The sequence below is a fragment of the Puma concolor genome, chromosome A2 (genome assembly GCF_028749965.1).
Source record: "Puma concolor isolate L17-30 chromosome A2, mPumCon1.1.hap2, whole genome shotgun sequence".
In the NCBI taxonomy this organism is placed as follows: Eukaryota; Metazoa; Chordata; class Mammalia; order Carnivora; family Felidae; genus Puma; species Puma concolor.
Genome location: NC_141668.1, coordinates 164,629,997 through 164,648,218, shown reverse-complemented (window position 1 = coordinate 164,648,218; position 18,222 = coordinate 164,629,997). Strand labels below are relative to the sequence as shown.

Sequence of the window (18,222 nt, the reverse complement as noted above, 5' to 3'; positions counted from 1 at the left end):
CGGGGCGCGCGGCCGCCCACTCAGTCCCCGCCCCCCGCCAGGGCCCCGCCCCCACCGAGACCACGCCCTCGCCGGCCACGCACCCCACAGAGGCCCGCCTCCGAGAGGCCCCGTTTGCCCACCCTGACCAAGACCCCGCTTTCCGCGAGCCTCGCATCCTCGCTGTAGTCAAGACCCACTCCGCAGAGGCCCTTCTCCCAGCTCTAGCTCCGACCTCGCACCTGCAGCCGCTCTTCCGTGCCGCAGGCAAATACAGAGAAAAACCGTAAAGGGAAGTTGGCCGCTGCTCAGGTCCCAAGCACTCCACTTCTGGTCTCGGGGCTTAAAGGTGGAAGGAAGGCTCCGGCAGGACTTAGCGGCGCCGAGGCCGAGGGCACGGACTTCGGCGCGGGACCAGAACGGTACAGAGTCGGTTGGACCAAGCCTCGCGCGCACCTCGGACCAGTCAGGCAGCTCCCAATCAAAAAATGCTGTTCTCTGAGTTCCTGCAGCGGGGTTCAAGGATGTACTAAGCTTGGAGGTGCTTTGTTATGAAGCAGTTGATACCTGATACATCCTTTTCACTATTCTTTAAAAACTTCTTTGCCCCTTCTCAGAAGTTTTTGGTATTACCTTTGAACTTGTCGTACATTTCTGTAGTAGTCTTGGGACCGTTGGCCTTATGTTTTAAATCTTTCCGTTTTTATATGGCAAATAGTGAAGCATTTTTAGACTTTCATTAAGTATGAACATGTTTAGATCTTTTATATATTTCACTTGCTGGTTTTTGTGTGGTCACCATCACTTTTTGTTTTTACTTAAGTTTTTATGTGTTTAAGTAATCTCTACACACAACGTGGGGTATTGAACTCAGGAGCCCAAGATCAGGAGTCGCATGCTTTTGTGACTGAGCCAGCCAAATGCCCCAACCATCACTTCCCTTAATAATGCTTTTCCTTTCATTTATTCAAGTCCTGCCTTCACAGAACTCTTTTTTCAACTGGGGAGGAAGACAGATGGTAAAACAAACATACAAGAAAACATTTCCTATGTGGGTGCCACATTGGAATGTACTATTTATAGTATGTTTACAAACTGAATCCTGTGGAGATTCATTCAATCATTTCTTTTTAAACCTCTTAAAAAGGGGCTCCTGGGTGGCTCTGTTAAGAGTCTGACTTTGGCTCAGGTCATGATCTTACCATCCATGAGCTCAAGCCCCATGTAGGGCTCTGTGCTGAGAGCTCAGAGCCTGGATCCTCCTTCAGATTTTGTCTCTCCCTCTCTCTTTGCCCTGCCCTCTCTCCCCAAAATAATAAACATTAAATTTTTTAAAATAAGAAATACAAAAAAAAAAAAGTTGACCTTAAAAATTATTTTACTAGCAAAATATAGGTTTATTCAAGAATGGCCAACAATTACAATTTGGGACAAGCAAACAATGGCAAAAACCATAGTATAGCCTAACAAAGTAATGTTATTTCATGGAAAAGAGTAAGTTGGGAGGGGTTGTTTTGAATCAGTCTAACTGACAGACAAAAGCAAGAGTTGAGAGTGATGAGTTTCCCATCTGCTGAGTTGCCTGGGTAGTCAATTTCTTGCATGAGACACAATGTACATCATTCCCTGATGGGGCTTATGACAGTTCTTCCTGTAGTTAACATGGAGTAGTAGAGTTAGACCTATCCCTTCTGGCCTCCTGACTCCATTTTAGTGAGGTTGCCCTTTATTTTCACAGCAGGAAACAAATTTATAGTTTAAACTTTATTTTATTTTATTTTTTAAGATTTTATTTATCATTAAAGATTTTATTTTTAAGTAATCTCTATACCCAACATGGGGCTCAAACTCACAACCCCAAGATCAAGAGTTGCATGTTACACAAACTGAGCCAGCCAAGTGCCCCCTATAGTTTAAATTTTTAAGAACTTTTGGGGTGCCAGGGTGGCTCTGTTGGTTAAGCGTCCAACTTCAGCTTAGGTCATAATCTCACTGCTCATGGGTTAAAACCCCCACACTGGGCTCTGTGCTGACAGCTCAGAGCCTGGAGCCTGCTTCCAATTCTGTGTCTTCCTGTCTCTCTGCCCCCCCCCCCCCCCCCCCGCCGCGCTCTGTCTCTCTCTCTCTCTCAAAAAGTTAAATAAACATTAAATAGAATCATATATACACTGGAGCAAGGCTTCTTTTCATACAACATGTTTTTAAGATCATCCATGCTCATGTCCTTTTAAAAGTTCTCATTAAAGGGCAAGGGGCACTAAGGAGGACATTTGTTGGCATGAGCTCTGGGTGTTATATGTAAGTGATGAATCACTCAATTCTACTTCGGAAATCATTATTATACTACATGTTAACCAACTTGGATGTAAATTTTAAAAAATTAATTCACAGTTTTTTCAATTAAAAAATTAAAATAAAAGTTCTCTTTTAAAAAGAAAAGAAAAGCCCTTTTCCTGTCCCACTATACTTTTGGGTTATAACATCAGCCTAGTGCTTGGGGCGAAGGGGGAGAAGGAGCAGCGGGGAGACGGAAGGAGCAGCAGATGAGAAAACTGAGGTCCAGAGTCATCTGGACCCATTACTTCCACCACACCAGAGCAACCCGGCCCCCGCCTGCCGGGAAGAGCGGTGGATCCGGAAGTCTCTCGGAAAACGCGCCGCAAGGGACTGACCGGACCTACCCTTTGGCCCCGGATCTTTCGAGCCAGACCCACCAGGCGACACCAGAGCTGGGCGCCCCCATATGCCCCAGAGGCGATGCAGACTGCGGCGGCGCCCCGGCTGACAGACACTTCTGCTTCCGGTTTTGTGAGCCGAGATGGCGCGGGTCCCCGAGGCTCCCGCCCAGCGGAGTCGGAGGAGGCAGAGCTTGAAGAAGCCAGCGGCCAGGCAAGGGTCTTGAATCCGCCCAGCCAGGAAGTACGAGGATTAGTGGGCGGGGAAGGGGCGGGAACAGTGCCTGGGGGCGTGGCTTGGCCTGAGACAAGGCCTTGGGGGCGTGGCAGGGGGGCGGTGAAGACCAATCCTAGAAGGCGGGGCTTGAGGGTAAGCGTAGTGCGTTGTGGGCAGGGCTAAGGGGGCTTCCAGGCTCAGGGGGCGGAAACCGGATGAGAACCAGGTGTGAGGGCAGGGCTTGGGCGGGCCTCACTCTCAGTGGGCCCTTCCTCAGGATACCCAATAAAAGCTTTTCTTGCTTCTTTTGCCATTCCTTCCAAGACTCTGTGACAGAACACCAGGTTTACAAAAGTATCTGTCAGTCCACAAAGTGGATCACACCTCCATTCATCCCGTTCCTTCCTTAAGGCCTTAAAGTTTTTAAATTTTCTTCTTCAGTGGGTTGTATCTTTCAGTTAGGTTCACTCCTAGACACTATATATATATATATATATATATATATATATATATACACATTTAATTTTTTGTTTCATTTCCCATTTGATTGTTTTGGGGGAGTTCTGAGAGATGGGGGACGTGCTCTGACTTAAGTCAAAAATGTAAATAAGAGTATCCAGCCCATACAGTAGATGCCCGACAAGTATACATTCCTTCCATTTTCCCTATTTATGAAGGGTGACGAGGTGTATAAATACTAGCAACGTCTCCTAATTCCTATATTGTGAGGGTACAATTATCTACGTGGCAAATCCGGTGACGTGCTGCCATCTTCTGGTGATTGAGGGTATTACACTCTATCTCAAGTAGCTCTTGAAACCAACTATAAAACTTTACTTCCCTATTGGAAAGGTTTGTGAAAACGAATGAAAGGAAACCTCATTTAGAATGGAGTTGGGAGACCAGCAGGGAGAGCTTTCATGCCCAGCACTAGTCAATTGTAGGTCCAACAGGAAGAGAGGGACCTTGTAAGTAAGTACTCCTTTAGTATCCCAGCAAGAGGAAGGAAGCTTTTTCCTCCCCCAACAACAGCTCAGCCAATGAGAAGCCACTACTTCAAACTCCCAATTTATTCCAATGCACTTTTAATTTATAAAAGCCCCTCCCCACTCCCCCTTTTTCCTCTATAAAAAAAGCTACCTTCCTTTATTGTGAGGACTTACCTATGGTTTTGCCATGGTTTACCTGGGCCTGGGGTTGCAAATTTTTGCTGTTCCTAAATAAGCCCATCTTTTGCTGATAAAATAACCGCCAGTTTTTTTTTAAGGTCACAGTTCTCACATTAAATGTTGATTGATTTATTTCTGAGAGAGAGACAGAGCAGGGGAAGGGCAGAGAGAAAGAGAGAATCCCAAGCAGGATCCGTGCTGTCGGTGCAGAGCCCCTCGTGGGACTCCATCCCACCAACAGAGAGATGGTGACCTGAGCAGAAATCAAGAGTCGGTCGCTTAACCAAGGGAGCACCCAGACACCCCAACAGTTCTCACTTTGAAAAGCATTTTCCCTTCCCACTATACCTTTGGTTATAATATCTGCCTGGTGTTTGAGGTAAAGAGAAAGAATAGTTTGACAGATGAGAAAACTAAGGCCCAGAACCATGTACACCCCCCAGCCATCTGGTTGGAGGAATTCAGGGAATGAGTGTGAGTTTCTGGAGAATGAACAAGGGCAAAGGTCCTGAGGTAGGAGAGGTTTGGCCTTTAAAACGACAGCAGAGGGGCACCTGGGTATTTCAGTCAGTTAAGCATCTGACTCTTGATTATGGCTTAGGTCATGATCTCAGAGTTTCTGAGTTCGAGTCCTGCATCAGGCTCTGTACTGACAGTGCAGACCCTGCTTGGGAGTCTCTCTCTCTCTCTCTCTCTCTCTCTCTCTCCCTCAAAATAAATAAATAAACTTTTAAAAAGTAGGCAACATCAGAAGTCCAGTGTCTAAAATGTTTGAAGTGAGTCGGGCAGGTTGGAGACTAATTGGAAGTGAAGTCAGAGAAGCAATGAAGTCAGATCATACAAGGCCATCTGAGAAACTCTAAGAATTGTGGGTGTTACCTTGAGAGCAATGGAGGAGCCCCTGAAGAGTTTTGAGTTCCAGGAGCAACATGACCTGATGTCTATTTTTAAAATTCTCTTTGGGGCGCCTGGGTGGCTCAGCTGGTTGAGTGTCCGACTTCGGCTCAGGTCATGATCTCACGGTTCGTGAGTTCGAGCCCCGCATCGGGCTCCGTGCTGACAGCTCAGAGCCTGGAACCCGCTTCGGATTCTGTGTCTCCCTCTCTCTCTGCCCCTCCCCCATTCATGCTCTGTCTCTCTCTCCTTCAAAAATAAATAAACATTTAAAAAACTTTAAATACATAAAATAAAATTCTCTTTGTCTTTTGCGTGACTCTAGGGAAGAAAAGATAGAATCAGCGAGGACCATTAGAAAGTTAAGGCAATAATCCCAGTGACAGATGGAGATGTCTGGACAAAGGTGGCTGGGGAGAGTGGAGGGAGTGGGCTCCACTCTGGTGCTAAAATTAAGGCAGAGCCAATGGCTATCTGCTGATGGATTTGTGTAGTTTTAGGGCAAAGAGTCAAAAATGACCCAAGGGATTTTTGTTTCTTTATCATTGTGAAAAATAATTCTGGACATTGGTAAAGAGACTTCATTCAAAAGGGTTATTGAAAGAGGGAGAAAAGGCAGGTCGGGGCGCCTGGGTGGCTCAGTTGGTTAAGCATCCGACTTCGGCTCAGGTCATGATCTCACAGTTCAGGAGTTCGTACTCCTCCCTTGCGTTCTGTCTCTCTCTCTCTCAAAATAAACATTAAAAAATTTTTTTTTAATGTCTTTGATTTTTCTCCAAACTCCCAATAGTAGACAAAATTCTAGAAGGCTACCTCAAACTTCTCACAGTGATTTCCTCTGGGGCCTGGGATTAGAAAGAGGTACCCTTTCTGTACTGTTAAAATTCTTCACAGGCATATATTATTTGTTATATCAGAAAAATTATTTTAACAAGATATATGTGCTTTAACACAAATATCCATCAAAGGTGAATGGGTAACAAATTATGCTATTATAGTCACATGATGGAATACTACTCAGGAACAAAGTTTTGATTCCTACAAGAGCTTGGATAAATCCTAAAATCATCATAATGAGTAAAAGACAAGATACACATGTGTCAAAATTCATCAAATTATGCACCTAAATATGTGCTGTTTATTGCTATGAATTATACCTCAGTAGAGCTATGCAAAAATTTATATGTCTAGTCTTTGTCCCCTGATGGGGCACAACTGTTGGGCCAGGCTTTTAGAACTGCTACCTATCAGCTAGGCAGTTTTGCCTAATGGTTAGGACGGTAGGATAAGATTACTCAGTTCTGCTACTTCTCTAGTTGTGTGACTTTGGGCAACTTAACTTCTCTGTGCCTCAGTTTCCTTCTCTGTACCTTCCTCACTGGGCTGCTGGTAAAATTCCATGCATGAAGGACTGAGCATAGTACCTGACACAAAATAGACACTCGAGAAATGTTAGTTCTTGCGATTGCCCTTTACTTCCAATGGAGGGTTTTTAATCCTGTTTTTAATTTTCTATATTTTGTGATGCTTTGACACCTTAGGGCCTTGGAAACCTGGCTCAGGACCACCCCTCTGAGGGTTGGGTAATTCCTAGAGATAGGAAACAACTTGCTTTTGAGCACACTTTCATATGCAAACCAGCCAATCCAACTACCTCTGTTATCTCACCCCTAACACAGCAAGCCAATATTTCCTCTGCCCTAAATCACGCCAGGGCCAAGTAACAGACAACTAGGAATGGCCTCTAGAGCCTAGAGCCCACCAAAATTATTCAAAGTAGCCAATTCTAAGCTTGTTCAGCTTGCCTACCCTGCCTCGCCTATTTCTTCCTGCAAAAACCATAATAAAGGTTCATGCCTGTGCTTTCCTCCTACTTCTCCTGCCTCCTACAGACCCCATTATGGTTTTTCCCCAAAATGGCTCTGTGAGACATTCCCCTCCTCTTGGGAATCACAAGTACTGTACCTTTTAGGAAAGAATCTGCCACTCAAAGCCTTGCTGGTTACGGATAACGCCCCTCCTCATCCTCCAGGCTTCGAGGATGACTTACTAGAGGAATTCAAGTTCATTAAGGTCAAGTTCCTTCCTCCCAACACCACTCCAGTCCTCCAGCCCATGGATCAGCAGGTCGTTGCGAACTTTAAAAAAGCTTTACACTAAAGCACTATTTCAGTGATGCTTTGAGGTGGCCCAAGGAACAAGCCTTACCCTCCAAGAGTTTTGGAAAAATCATTTCCACATCGTGAACTGCCTCAAGATCATCGACAGAGCCTGGGATGGGATCACCAAGAGAACCCTCAATTCTGCTTGGAGAAAACAGTGGCCTGTTTGTGTTCTTAGATATGACTTAGAGGGGCTTGCTCATGAACAGGAGCCACCGGTGGTCGATGAAATTGTATCCTTGGGGAAGACCAAGGGGGGGACTGGAGGTGAATGAGGATGTCATTCAAGAGCTGGTGGAGGAACATGGCCAGGAGCTGACCACTGATGGCTGATGGATCCGCATTGCAAGCAATAGGAAGAGGTTATGGATGAGATCTCGTCTGCAGAGGAGGAGGAGGAGGAAAAGGCGGAGGAATCCCTTACCCCAAATGAGATTGGGAAGACGTGTAAAATGTGGGAAACAGTGCAAGATTTTGTAGAAAAGCACCACCCGAATAAGGCTGTAGCAGTGCGAGCGAGGAATCTGCTTAATGACAATGCGATGCCACATCTCGGCGAAATCCTCAGAAGGAGGCAAAAGCAAGTGTTATTGGCTAAGTTCCTTGTTAAAGTTGCACAAGAAAAAGATTCCATGGAGCCAAGAGCAGTGATTCCGTTAGTGATAGTGAAAGTCGGTCTCCTACACAATCACCCTCCTCTCTCTTGTCTCCCTCACACCAGCCATGAAGGTTTTCAAAGGTAAGTGCAGGTTAATTTATTTTTTTATTTATATTTTGCATTTTCTTTACTATTTTGTATTATATTACAGTATTGTAATCATTTTTATATAAATATTTTTGGGTTGTGGAATGAATCATCTGAGTTTCCATTCTTCTGGGGAAATTCGCTTTGATATACAAGTGCTTCGGATTACAAGCATGTTTCCAGAACAAACTGTGCTCGCAAACCAAGGCTTTACTGTAATAAAGTTTTCTTCTAAAGACACTTGTCTCCGTGTCCATCGCCGTACGTGATTTTTGAAAAAAGATTTTTTTATGTTTATTTATTTTTGAGAGGAGGCAGAGCATGAGTGGGGGAGGTGCAGAGAGAGAGGGAGGCACAGAATCTGAAGCAGGATCCTGGCTCTGAGCTGTGAGCATGGAGCCCGACGCCGGGTTTGAACCCGCGAACCGTGAGATCATGACCTGAGTTGAAGTTGGCCACTCAACTCACTGAGCCACCCGGGAGCCCCCATGTGTGATTAAAACAGACCTCAGGTACATTTCATAACAGAGGGCATCCTCAAGCCCCTGGCCCCTGGTCCCGAAGGCGGTGGTCAGGCTCTGCCATAACCCTACCAGCCCTCCGAGCTAAGCCCAGAAAGGGGTCACTGAAATCGGGTGAGACCGGGAGAAAGACATCTCTTCAGTACCAGTGCCCCAGCCTGGAACAATCTAGTCCCCCAGGTGCCCTGGCCTGGAGCTGCCAGATTTGATCAGCATGGGATAGGTAGACACTCACCGTGGCCACACTGGAGGAGCACTCAAACCATAGTCCTCAGGTGGCCAGATGGAGAATTTCTCCTCCACCCCCTAGCGGGAAAGCATGAGAGAGACAGCCAGGTCCTCTGAGAAGTGAGCTTGGAACAAGGAACCAAGGGTATCAGTTCAACCGCATCTTCTCTTCTGGCTCTGGCCCACCACAGAGCAGGTAAGCTGGGCCAGTGGGCAGGTGGTGATCCTGTCGCGTTCATACACGCCCTCCTCCCCAGCTCGGGTCAGAAGCGACACTCATCTCCTGATCACTATCGGCCTGCCACCTGCATCTTTCAAGTGGCTCAGACTCAACGGGCAGGAACAGGAGTTGCTGCTTTCTGACCCCCTAAAGCCTGTGCCACCTGTGGGGACCCTCCAACCTCACCCCATCCGCTGACTTCGCTTCCTATTGCTCACCTCTTCCTCCCTCAGCCACGCAGATCTTCTTCCTGATCTTGAAAGAGGTCAAACTCATCCCTATCTCAGCCAGTGTCTTGGCCTTCTTTCCCCCCCCCCCCCCCCGCACTTCCCAGAGGGGTGTCCTCCTCACCCCTCAGGTCTCCAAACTTGAGAGGCTTGCCCCACCCACTCCACCAGGCACAGGCACCTCCATCATGTGAGCCTACTTCAAAATCGTCTCAGTCTCAGGGCACCCGGGTGGCTCAGTCAGCGAAGCGTCCGACTTCGGCTCAGGTTGTGATCTTGCGGTCTGGGATTTCGGGCCCCGCGTCGGACGCTGTGCTGACAGCTCAGCTCCAGGCTCCAGGAGCCTGCTTCAAATTCTGTCTCCCTCTCTCTTTCTCTGCCCCTCATCTGCTCACACACTGTCTCTCTCTCTCTCTCAAAAATAAATAAACATTAAAAAAATGTTTTTAATTGTCCCAGTCTCTAAAACCATCCCATCAATGTGTTCACCTGGAGGTCGACCCTGCCGTCTGCTCAGGTCTTGTTTTGTTCACTGCTGCGGCCCCAGGGCTTCGACCAGTGCTTGCAAAATAGTGGGCAGGCAAGAATTGTTTGTTGAATGAATAAACCAAATGCTTTTGGGAAAAAAAAAATTATTTTTCTTTAATAGCAAAATAATATATATTGTGGAAAATTTTGAAAATATAGAATACCAAAATACCGAAAGTACAACTGAAAACCTTCACTGACACTTTCAATCGTCAAAGCAGAAGTCTTCCTGGGCTTTCTCATCGCATCCCTCGTGTATCAATGGTGTGTCAGCGTGGGGGTGCACATGCATAGATAGTCTTGCCAGGCCTCCTAAAGGGGCCCTGGCCCTCAGCTCCCCCTAACTCTTAACCCCACCCTGCTGTATCCATTCTGTTCCTGAGAATGACCCATCGTCGAGGACCTTTTTGGCCCAGGGGCTGGTAAAGAGTAAGGCTTCGCGACATAACCATGAGGTAGCTATGATCTTCCCCACTTCCAGATGTGGGGATAGGCCCTCCGAGAAGCTGGCTGATGTCACAGAGGCCAAACAACTGGCAAACAGGGATTCAAACTGTCCGGAGGCCCCAAGGCCTTCGTTCTACCTTGTGGCTTTGGGCTCTCTCAACCTGGTTATGGGCCCTCTGCAAGGTGCTGTCCAGAGGGTCTGGGGCTCACCCATGAAAGCCAACATGGATGGGTGGTGCAGTCACATCCACCAGTCCATGGACTCTTTGGGGCAGGCCCTGACGATGACCATACAGTGGGGCAGCCCCTTACACAGGATCCTCTCGGCCTCCTGATCCTCCCACCCCAGCCCCTGCAGCTCAAGGACCCTGAGCTTGGGCATGGCGAGGCAGGAAGAGAGGATTTCAGCCGGGGAAGGCATTTCTGGGGTGATGAGAGGGCCCAGCAAGCACAGACTCTCCAGGGCTGGCATGCCCTCCAAGACGGACAGGCCGGGGGCAGAGAGGCCCCTCACGGTCAGCCGGATCTTCCGCACATCTCGGAGGTGGCGACTGACGGCCAGGAGGGTGCTGTCAGCTGAGAGGGTGCAGCCCAGCACCTCCAGCCTCTGCAGGTAGCCCAGCTCCTGGAGGCCCGCATCCAGCCCTGTCTCGGTCACTCGGTAGGTACCGCCCAGCACCAGCGACCGCAGGGCGCGGAAGCGCGTCAGGCCCTGCAGGTGCTCATCACGGAAGGCAGGGACCCGGTCCAGCACGATGCACTCGAGCAAGGGCAGCACGGTGGGGTCCTGCTCCTTGAGGAGCCAGGCCATGGAGATCTCGCAGCTGTGCAGCTCCAGGGTCCTCAGGGTGCAGGGCAGGCTGGTGATGGGCACCATGCTCAGGTCGGCCACGTGCAGGCAGAGACGCTTCAGGTTAGGGCACTTCTGGCCCAGGGCCCTCATCAAGGCAGGGGACAGCCGGGGGGCCTGGGAGCCTGAGAACAGGTAGCCGCCCACCCGCAGGGAACAGAGCCGGGATGCCATATAGCGGCGAAGGAGGTGCCACATGACTTTAGGCCGCATCTGTAAAAGCCAGAGGCGGGAGTGACAGGGTGAGAGATACGGAGAATATCCCAAGGCCCCTGCCTGCCTGGAGATGGACCAGCCCCAGCTGGGGCACTAGTGCTCCCCTGGGCTTCTGCCCAACCCCTGCCAGCCTTACCTCACCGTGCACCTCCCCAGGAGTAACAGGCCAAGTGAACCCCATCGTTTTGACTTCTAGGTTTGAACAAAAGCACTGAGAGAAAAGGGAAGATCATAACAGATCTGTCTTCAGCAACAGAGTGGGGTCCTTGTAAGTAAGAAAGCAGAACAAGTCACCAGCATTTATCCCTTTCTTCGTGGCCACTGCCACTAGGAATAAGCAACACAAAGCCCAACTGAAAAAGGCTACAACTGTCCAGAGTAAATTAAAGTCATCTTAAAAATAATAATAATAGGGGCATCTAGGTGGCTCAGTTGGTTAAGCGTCCCACTTCAGCTCAGGTCATGATCTCACAGTTCGTGAGTTCAAGCCCCACATTGGGCTCTGTGCTGACAGCTTGAAGCCTAGAGCCTGATTCAGATTCTGTGTCTCCCTCTCTCTGCCCCTCCCCTGCTCTCTCTCTCTCTCTCAAAAATAAATAAGCATAAAAAAATAATAACAAAAATCACAACCTAGTAACGGTGAAAACTGCAAAACTTAACCCCAGGAAGTTAATTACTGCAAAACAAACAAAATGTAAGTGGAAGCACCTTGCATTTCATTGTATGTGCATTTAACCTTTTTTTAAAAAGACGGTAGGGGTGCCTGGGTGGCTCCATTGAGTGTCCACTTCAGCTCAGGTCATGGTCTCACAGTTCATCGGTTTGAGCCCCACATCAGCCTCTGTGCTGATAGCAAGGATGGAGCCTGCTTTGGATTCTCTCTCTGCCCCTCCCCTGCTTGCGCGCTCTCTCTCAAAAAATAAACATAAAACAAAACAAGAAAGAAGAGAGAAAAAAGAAACTGCATAGTGTAAAATTTGTGCATAGCATAAAACCTAAGGGGCTATTAGAAAATCAGAATCTGGGGCCCCACCCAGCTCATTGAATCAGAATCAGCATTTTATTATTTTCTTAAATTATTTTTTAAGATTTTTATTTTTAAGTAATCTCTACACCCAACATGGGGCTTGAACTCACAATCCCGAGATCAAGAGTCACATACTCTACTGAATCAGCCAGCCAGGTGCCCCAGAATCAGCATTTTAACAAGATCTTTAGGTGATTCATATACACAGTGAAGTTTGACACTATTTTATAACACTGTTTGTGAGAGTAAAAAGTTGGAAATAACCTAAAGGTCTGTCAACAGGAAAACAGGTAAACAAATTGTGGTATATTCACTTAACAAGTTGAAAGGAATGAGCTAGATTTACATGTGTCAAAAGCAATGTTGTGTAAATAAAGCCATCGGTGGATATATAATAAATAGCATTTAAGGGGCGCCTGGGTGGCGCAGTCGGTTGGGCGTCCGACTTCAGCCAGGTCATGATCTCGCGGTCCGTGAGTTCGAGCCCCGCGTCAGGCTCTGGGCTGATGGCTCAGAGCCTGGAGCCTGTTTCCGATTCTGTGTCTCCCTCTCTTTCTGCCCCTCCCCCGTTCATGCTCTGTCTCTCTCTGTCCCAAAAATAAATAAACGTTGAAAAAAAAAAAATTAAAAAAAAAAAAAAATAAATAAATAAATAGCATTTAATTACCTAGACAGAACAGCATTATTTCAACTTTAGAAACACATTAACAAAATTGTATATTGCTTATGGGTAGTCACACAGGAAGTAAATAAAAACATGAAAGGAATACTACAAATCCATTTTATAATAGTGGTTACCTCTGAGAAGGGTTTCAAAAAATGCAATGAATACATCTATAAACGATGTATGCATATGCATATACATAAGTCTTTGCATGTATGTCTCACACGATCTGCAGCAAAAATGACCAAAAGTTTGGGGCGCCTGTGTGGCGCAGTCCTTTAAGCATTGGACTCTTGATTTCAGCTTAGGTCATGATCCCACATTGGTGGGTTTGAGCCCCAGGTTGGGCTCCACGCTCAGAGTGCAGAGCCTGCTTGGAATTCTCTCTCCCTCTCTCTCCCTCTGCTCCTCCCCTGCTCGCTCTGTTCTGTCTCTCAAACTAAATAAACTTAAAAAAAAAAAAAAAAGACTAAAGGTTAAAATGGGTTAAATCTAGGTGGTAAGTACATAGTTGTTTCAGATTATCCTCTATACATTTCTCTGTATATTTGAAATAGTTCATAAGAAAACAAGAAAAATACAATGCAAATGGGAAAACGTGGAAAAGGTTCAGTTGCAATACTCAGTAAATAAATTCTGGAAATTAAGTTGAATCTGGAGAATGATTTCTCCAGAAAACCTCATTAATAGCTAATGTAATCAAGAGGCATTTGTCGTAGGCTCACCGTACGCCAGACACTGCTCTAAGCTCCCTGAACGATCTTGGCTATCCTCATTTTGGAAATGGGGAAACAGGCCAGGAGGTCACCGAAGGGCAGCTAAGGGACGCTGCCGGGATGCACCCTGGACTGCCAAGCTCGAACTCTAGGGTGCAAGGAGTGGTCCTTGCGGCCCAGAGAACCCACCGCGGCCCATGCCCGCCCGGTCGACCCCGTGTACCGTGTACAGAGTCAGGTCGACGTGTCGCCAGAGCCACCGGTCGTCCACCAGCCTCTTCCAGCGGTGACAAACCCTGGGGGGAGGGGACCCGCCGTTAAAAAACTAACCGCGGCCCCCCGGGGACCGGATTCGCATCTCCGGGTGCTCCCCCCGCCCGGCTCTTCCCCCCCACCCGCGGGGCGGGGCTGCACCTGGAGATGCGAATTCGATCCCGGACCGGGAGGTAAGAGAAGATCTCTAACAGGACTGAGTCCGGCAGGTCCGCCAAAGTCGCCATGATCCCGCCGACACGCACTTCCGCTTGTGGCTGTAAGGGGATTCACGATCTCACCCTCCGGGGGCCAGCAGGCGGCGGGTGGCTGGGGTGCCCGCAAGGCGGAGGCCGCCGCCTCCAGCAGCCGGCGGAGAGTTTCAGCTTTTCTCTCGCGGGGACAGGGTTGGGCCCCGGCGACAGACCCGCCCACTATCTGGATGGAGCGCAGGGGACACGCTGGGAACCAGGCCTGAGCCCGGAAGGCGTGGCTGAGGCCGTGACGCACCCGGAGGCGGGGTCAGGGGCGGGGACAAGGCTGTGGGCGGGGCTGAGGTTAGGGCAGAGCCCGGAGGCTTGACCCGGCAGTGACTAGGGACCCGAATGCAAGCCTGGGGCGGTGACGGGAGACCCAGGGATGAGCTAGGGGCTGGAACTAAACCACGGAGCGGGATTAAGGGCGGGAACAAGGCTGGAGGCGGGGCTGGGGACTGGGATCCAGCCTGGAAAAAGTGGCTCGGTTGTTGACTGGCGGCCCCGGGTGGGCGTTAAGTGCGGTGACGGGCCCGGAGCGCGGCGAGTCTGGCGAGCGCCGGGCTTACAGACCCCAAGACCAAGCCCGGAAGGCGCGCTCAAGCATTGGGGCGCCTTGACCGCGGGGTTGGGGCGGGACGACCAGCGGCTGGCCTAAAGGAGAGCGAGGCCCTAACTTGTTTTTAAACCTAGTAATGCTTTTTGATGCCTATGAACATGAATAGATTTGTAGAACTGAAACAGCTTGTTAAAGGGTGCGTTCAATTTTTCGTTCTGACTGATAGTGCTAAGTTGTTCTCCACAGAGGGGGAGTTGACACTCCCGCCAACTGTATATCATTCACTTCTAAAACATTCATTTTGGGAGCACCTGGGTGACTCAGTAAATGGGCGTCTGACTTCGGCTCAGGTCATGATCTCGCAGTGCGTGAGTTCAAGCTCCGGGTGGGGCTCTGCGCTGACACCTCAGAGCCTGGAACCTGCTTCAGATTGTCTCCTCTCCTTCTCTCTCTGCCCTTCCCCCACTCTCACTCTGTCTCTCTCTCAAAAATAAAAACATAATTTTTTTTTTAATTTGTTTTTGAGAGTGCTTGTGTGGGGGCGGGGCAGAGAGAGAGGATCTCAAGCAGGCTCCAAGCCCAGCATGTTGCCCGGATGCCTGGCTTCATCCCACAACGTGAGTTCATGACCTGAGTGGAAATCAAGAGTCAGATGTTTAACCAACTGAGCCCCCCAGGCGCCCCTAGGATTATGTTTTATTATTTTTTTTAATTTATTTATTTTGAGAGAGAGAGTGCATGCACGTAAGAAAGAGCAGGGGAGAAGCAGAGAGCAAGGGAGAGAGAGAATCCCAAGCAGGCTCTGTGCTGTCAGAAGAGAGTCCAACACGGGGCTCAATCTCACAAACCTTGAGATCATGAGCTGAGCCGAAATCAAGAGTCTGATGTTTAACCAACTGAACCACCCAAGTGCCCCCTTTAATACTTTAAGCAATCGCTACACCCAACGTGGGTCCTAAATTTACAACCTGGAGATACATTTTAAATTTTGTAATTTTAAGTAGGTTCCATGCCTAACATGGGGCTTGAACTCACGACTCTGAGATCAAGAGTCACATGCTCTACCGACTGAGCCAGCCAGGTGACCCATATCACTCGTTTTTTTTTTTTTTTTAAGATTTTATTTTCAGGTAATCGCTACACCAAACGTGGGACTTGAAACCATAACCCCGAGATCAAGGGTCACATGCTCCACTGATTGAGCCAGTCAGGTACCCCATCACTCATTTTTAAACTTTTTTTTTTTTTGTAACGTTTATTCATTTTTGAGAGACAGAGAGAGACACAGTGCGAGTGGAGGAGGAGCAGAGAAAGAGGGGGACACAGAATCTGAAGCAGGTTCCAGGCTCCGAGCTGTCGGCAGAGTCCACCGTGGGGCTCGAACTCACGGACCAGACCGCGAGATTATGACCTGAGCCGAAGTCAGATGTTTAACTGACTGAGCGACCCAGGCGCCCCTCACTCATTTTTAAATTAGCAATTCATAAGGGCAGTGAATTTTATTCAAACATTCCTGTATTGAGGAGTATTCAAGTTGTTCCAGATTTGTTACCACAAATAATATTGGAGCTAGGTGTTATTTTATATACGTATGTACATGTACACATATATCCCATGTTTTTATTTTTATTGGATAAATAACCAGGAGCTGGTTTGATGGGCCAAAGGGGCATGTGAAATTTAATTTTGAGGTTTTGCTAAATCACATCCCCAAGAGCCTATAATGGCAATAGATGTTTTCAATACATACACACAGGGGCAGAAATTGGAGATGTTGAAAACTGTTTAAAAAAATTTTTTTTAATGTTTGTTTATTTTTGAGAGAAACAGAGACAGAATGGGAGTGGGTTAGGGGCAGAGAGAGAGGGAGACACAGAATCCTAAGCAGGCTGCAGGCTCTGAGCTGTCAGCACAGAGCCCAACGCGGGGCTTGAACCCCTGAGCTGAGAGATGATGACCTGAGCTATGAGATCATGATATGAGCCACAGTTGGTCACTCGGTCACTCAACCGACTGAGCCACCCAGGCGCCCCATTGAAAACTGTTTTAAAAAGGAATGCATGGGGCACTTAGGTGGTGAGTCTGTTAAGCACTGACTTTGGCTCAGGTCATATTTCGGTTCATGAGTTCGAGCCCCTTGTCAGGCTCCACTCTGATGGCACCAAGCTTGCTTGGATTCTCGATCTTTCCTCTCTTTCTCCCTTCCCCTACTCACGCTTTCTCGCTTTCAAAATAAACTTAAAAAAAAATTTTTTTTTAATGCAAAATAGGGGCTCCTGGCTGGTTCAGTTGGAAGAGCATGTGACTCTCAATCTCAGGGTCTTGAGTTTGAGCCCTAAAATGGGTGTAGAGATTACTAAAAATAAACTTTTTTAATGTTTATTTTGGGGAAGGGGGAGAGAGGGCACAAGCAGCGTGTGCATCCACAAGCGGGGGAGGCTCAGAGAAAGAGGGAGATAGAGAATCTTAAGTGGGTCTGTACTGACAGCAGAGAGCCCTATGTGGGGCTCGAACTCATGAACCATGAGATCAAGACTCGAGCCAAAGTTGGACGCTTAACTGACTGAGCCACCCAGGTGCCCCTAAATATAAATAACTTTAAAAAATAAATAAACATTAAAAATTTTTAAAACATGCAAAACTTATTAAGATGTAAATATTAAATGTGTGCAATTTTGCCTATCAACTGTACTTCAGTAAAGCTAAAAAATAATACATCTGTATGCTCACACTTATCCATAAATAAATACAAAGTATGGGGCACCTGGGTGGCTCAGTCGATTGAGCATCTGACTTCGGCTCAGGTCATGATCTCGTGGTCTGTGAGTTCAAGCCCCATGTCGGGTCTGTGCTGACAGCTCGGAGCCCAGAGCCTGCTTCAGATTCTGTGTCTCCCTCTCTCTCTGACCCTCCCCTACTCATGCTCTGTCTCTCTCTCTCTCAAAAATAAACAAACACTAAAAAATATATATAATAATAATAAAAGTAAAACACTATGGTTTCCATCTATCAGCTCAAAAAAGATGAAGAAGACAGAAAATACCCACACTGGCCTTGGTGTGAGGAAACAGACTCTTTCAACCCTGCAGAAAGGGCAGAATTGATTCAAACTCTCAAAGACAATTTAGCAATATCAGATTGCAGCCTCTATTGGACCCAACGAGCCCATGTCTAGGATCTCAAATTGCTAAAAAAAAAAAAAAAAAAAAAAAAAAAAAAAAAAAAAAGAGGCAGGTCTTTCAATGCTATTTGGAACAATCTCCAGGATATTGTTTGCTTTATTTTTTTTTAAATCTTTTTTTTTAATGTTTTATTTATTTTTGAGACAGAGAGAGACAGAGCATGAACAGGGGAGGGGCAGAGGGAGAGGGAGACACAGAATCTGAAGCAGGCTCCAGGCTCTGAGCTGTCAGCAGAGCCTGACGCGGGGCTCGAACTCACAAACTGTGAGATCATGACCTGAGCCGAAGTCAGATGCTCAACCGACTGAGCCACACAGGCGCCCCGATATTGTTTGCTTTAAAAAGCAAAGGGTGTTGGGGTACCTGGGCAGCTCGGTCAGTTGAGCATCTGACTCTTGACTTCGGCTCAGGTCATGATCTCGTGTTCATGAGATCGAGTACTGCACCGGGCTCTATGCTGACAGTGCAGAACCTACTTGGGGTATTCTCT

The 18,222-nt window shown here is 47.7% G+C and overlaps 1 protein-coding gene across 2 annotated transcripts; it reads right to left on the bottom strand.

Annotated features, from left to right (window-relative positions):
* Window positions 1-9,652: 9,652 nt before the first annotated feature.
* Window positions 9,653-17,389, bottom strand: FBXL12 (F-box and leucine rich repeat protein 12). 2 transcript variants are annotated; one of them, XM_025916482.2, is made up of 3 exons: window positions 13,900-17,374; window positions 13,709-13,781; window positions 9,653-11,075 (listed from the first exon to the last, which is right to left on the bottom strand). In XM_025916482.2, the coding sequence occupies exons 1-3, from the start codon at window positions 13,983-13,985 to the stop codon at window positions 10,254-10,256; spliced, it is 981 nt and encodes a 326-aa protein (XP_025772267.1). In that variant the 5' UTR covers window positions 13,986-17,374; the 3' UTR covers window positions 9,653-10,253. The 2 variants fall into 2 exon arrangements, with proteins under 2 accessions (XP_025772267.1, XP_086555287.1); XM_086699161.1 differs by lacking the exon at window positions 13,709-13,781 and having other exon boundaries at window positions 13,900-17,389.
* Between the last annotated feature and the right edge of the window lie 833 nt (window positions 17,390-18,222).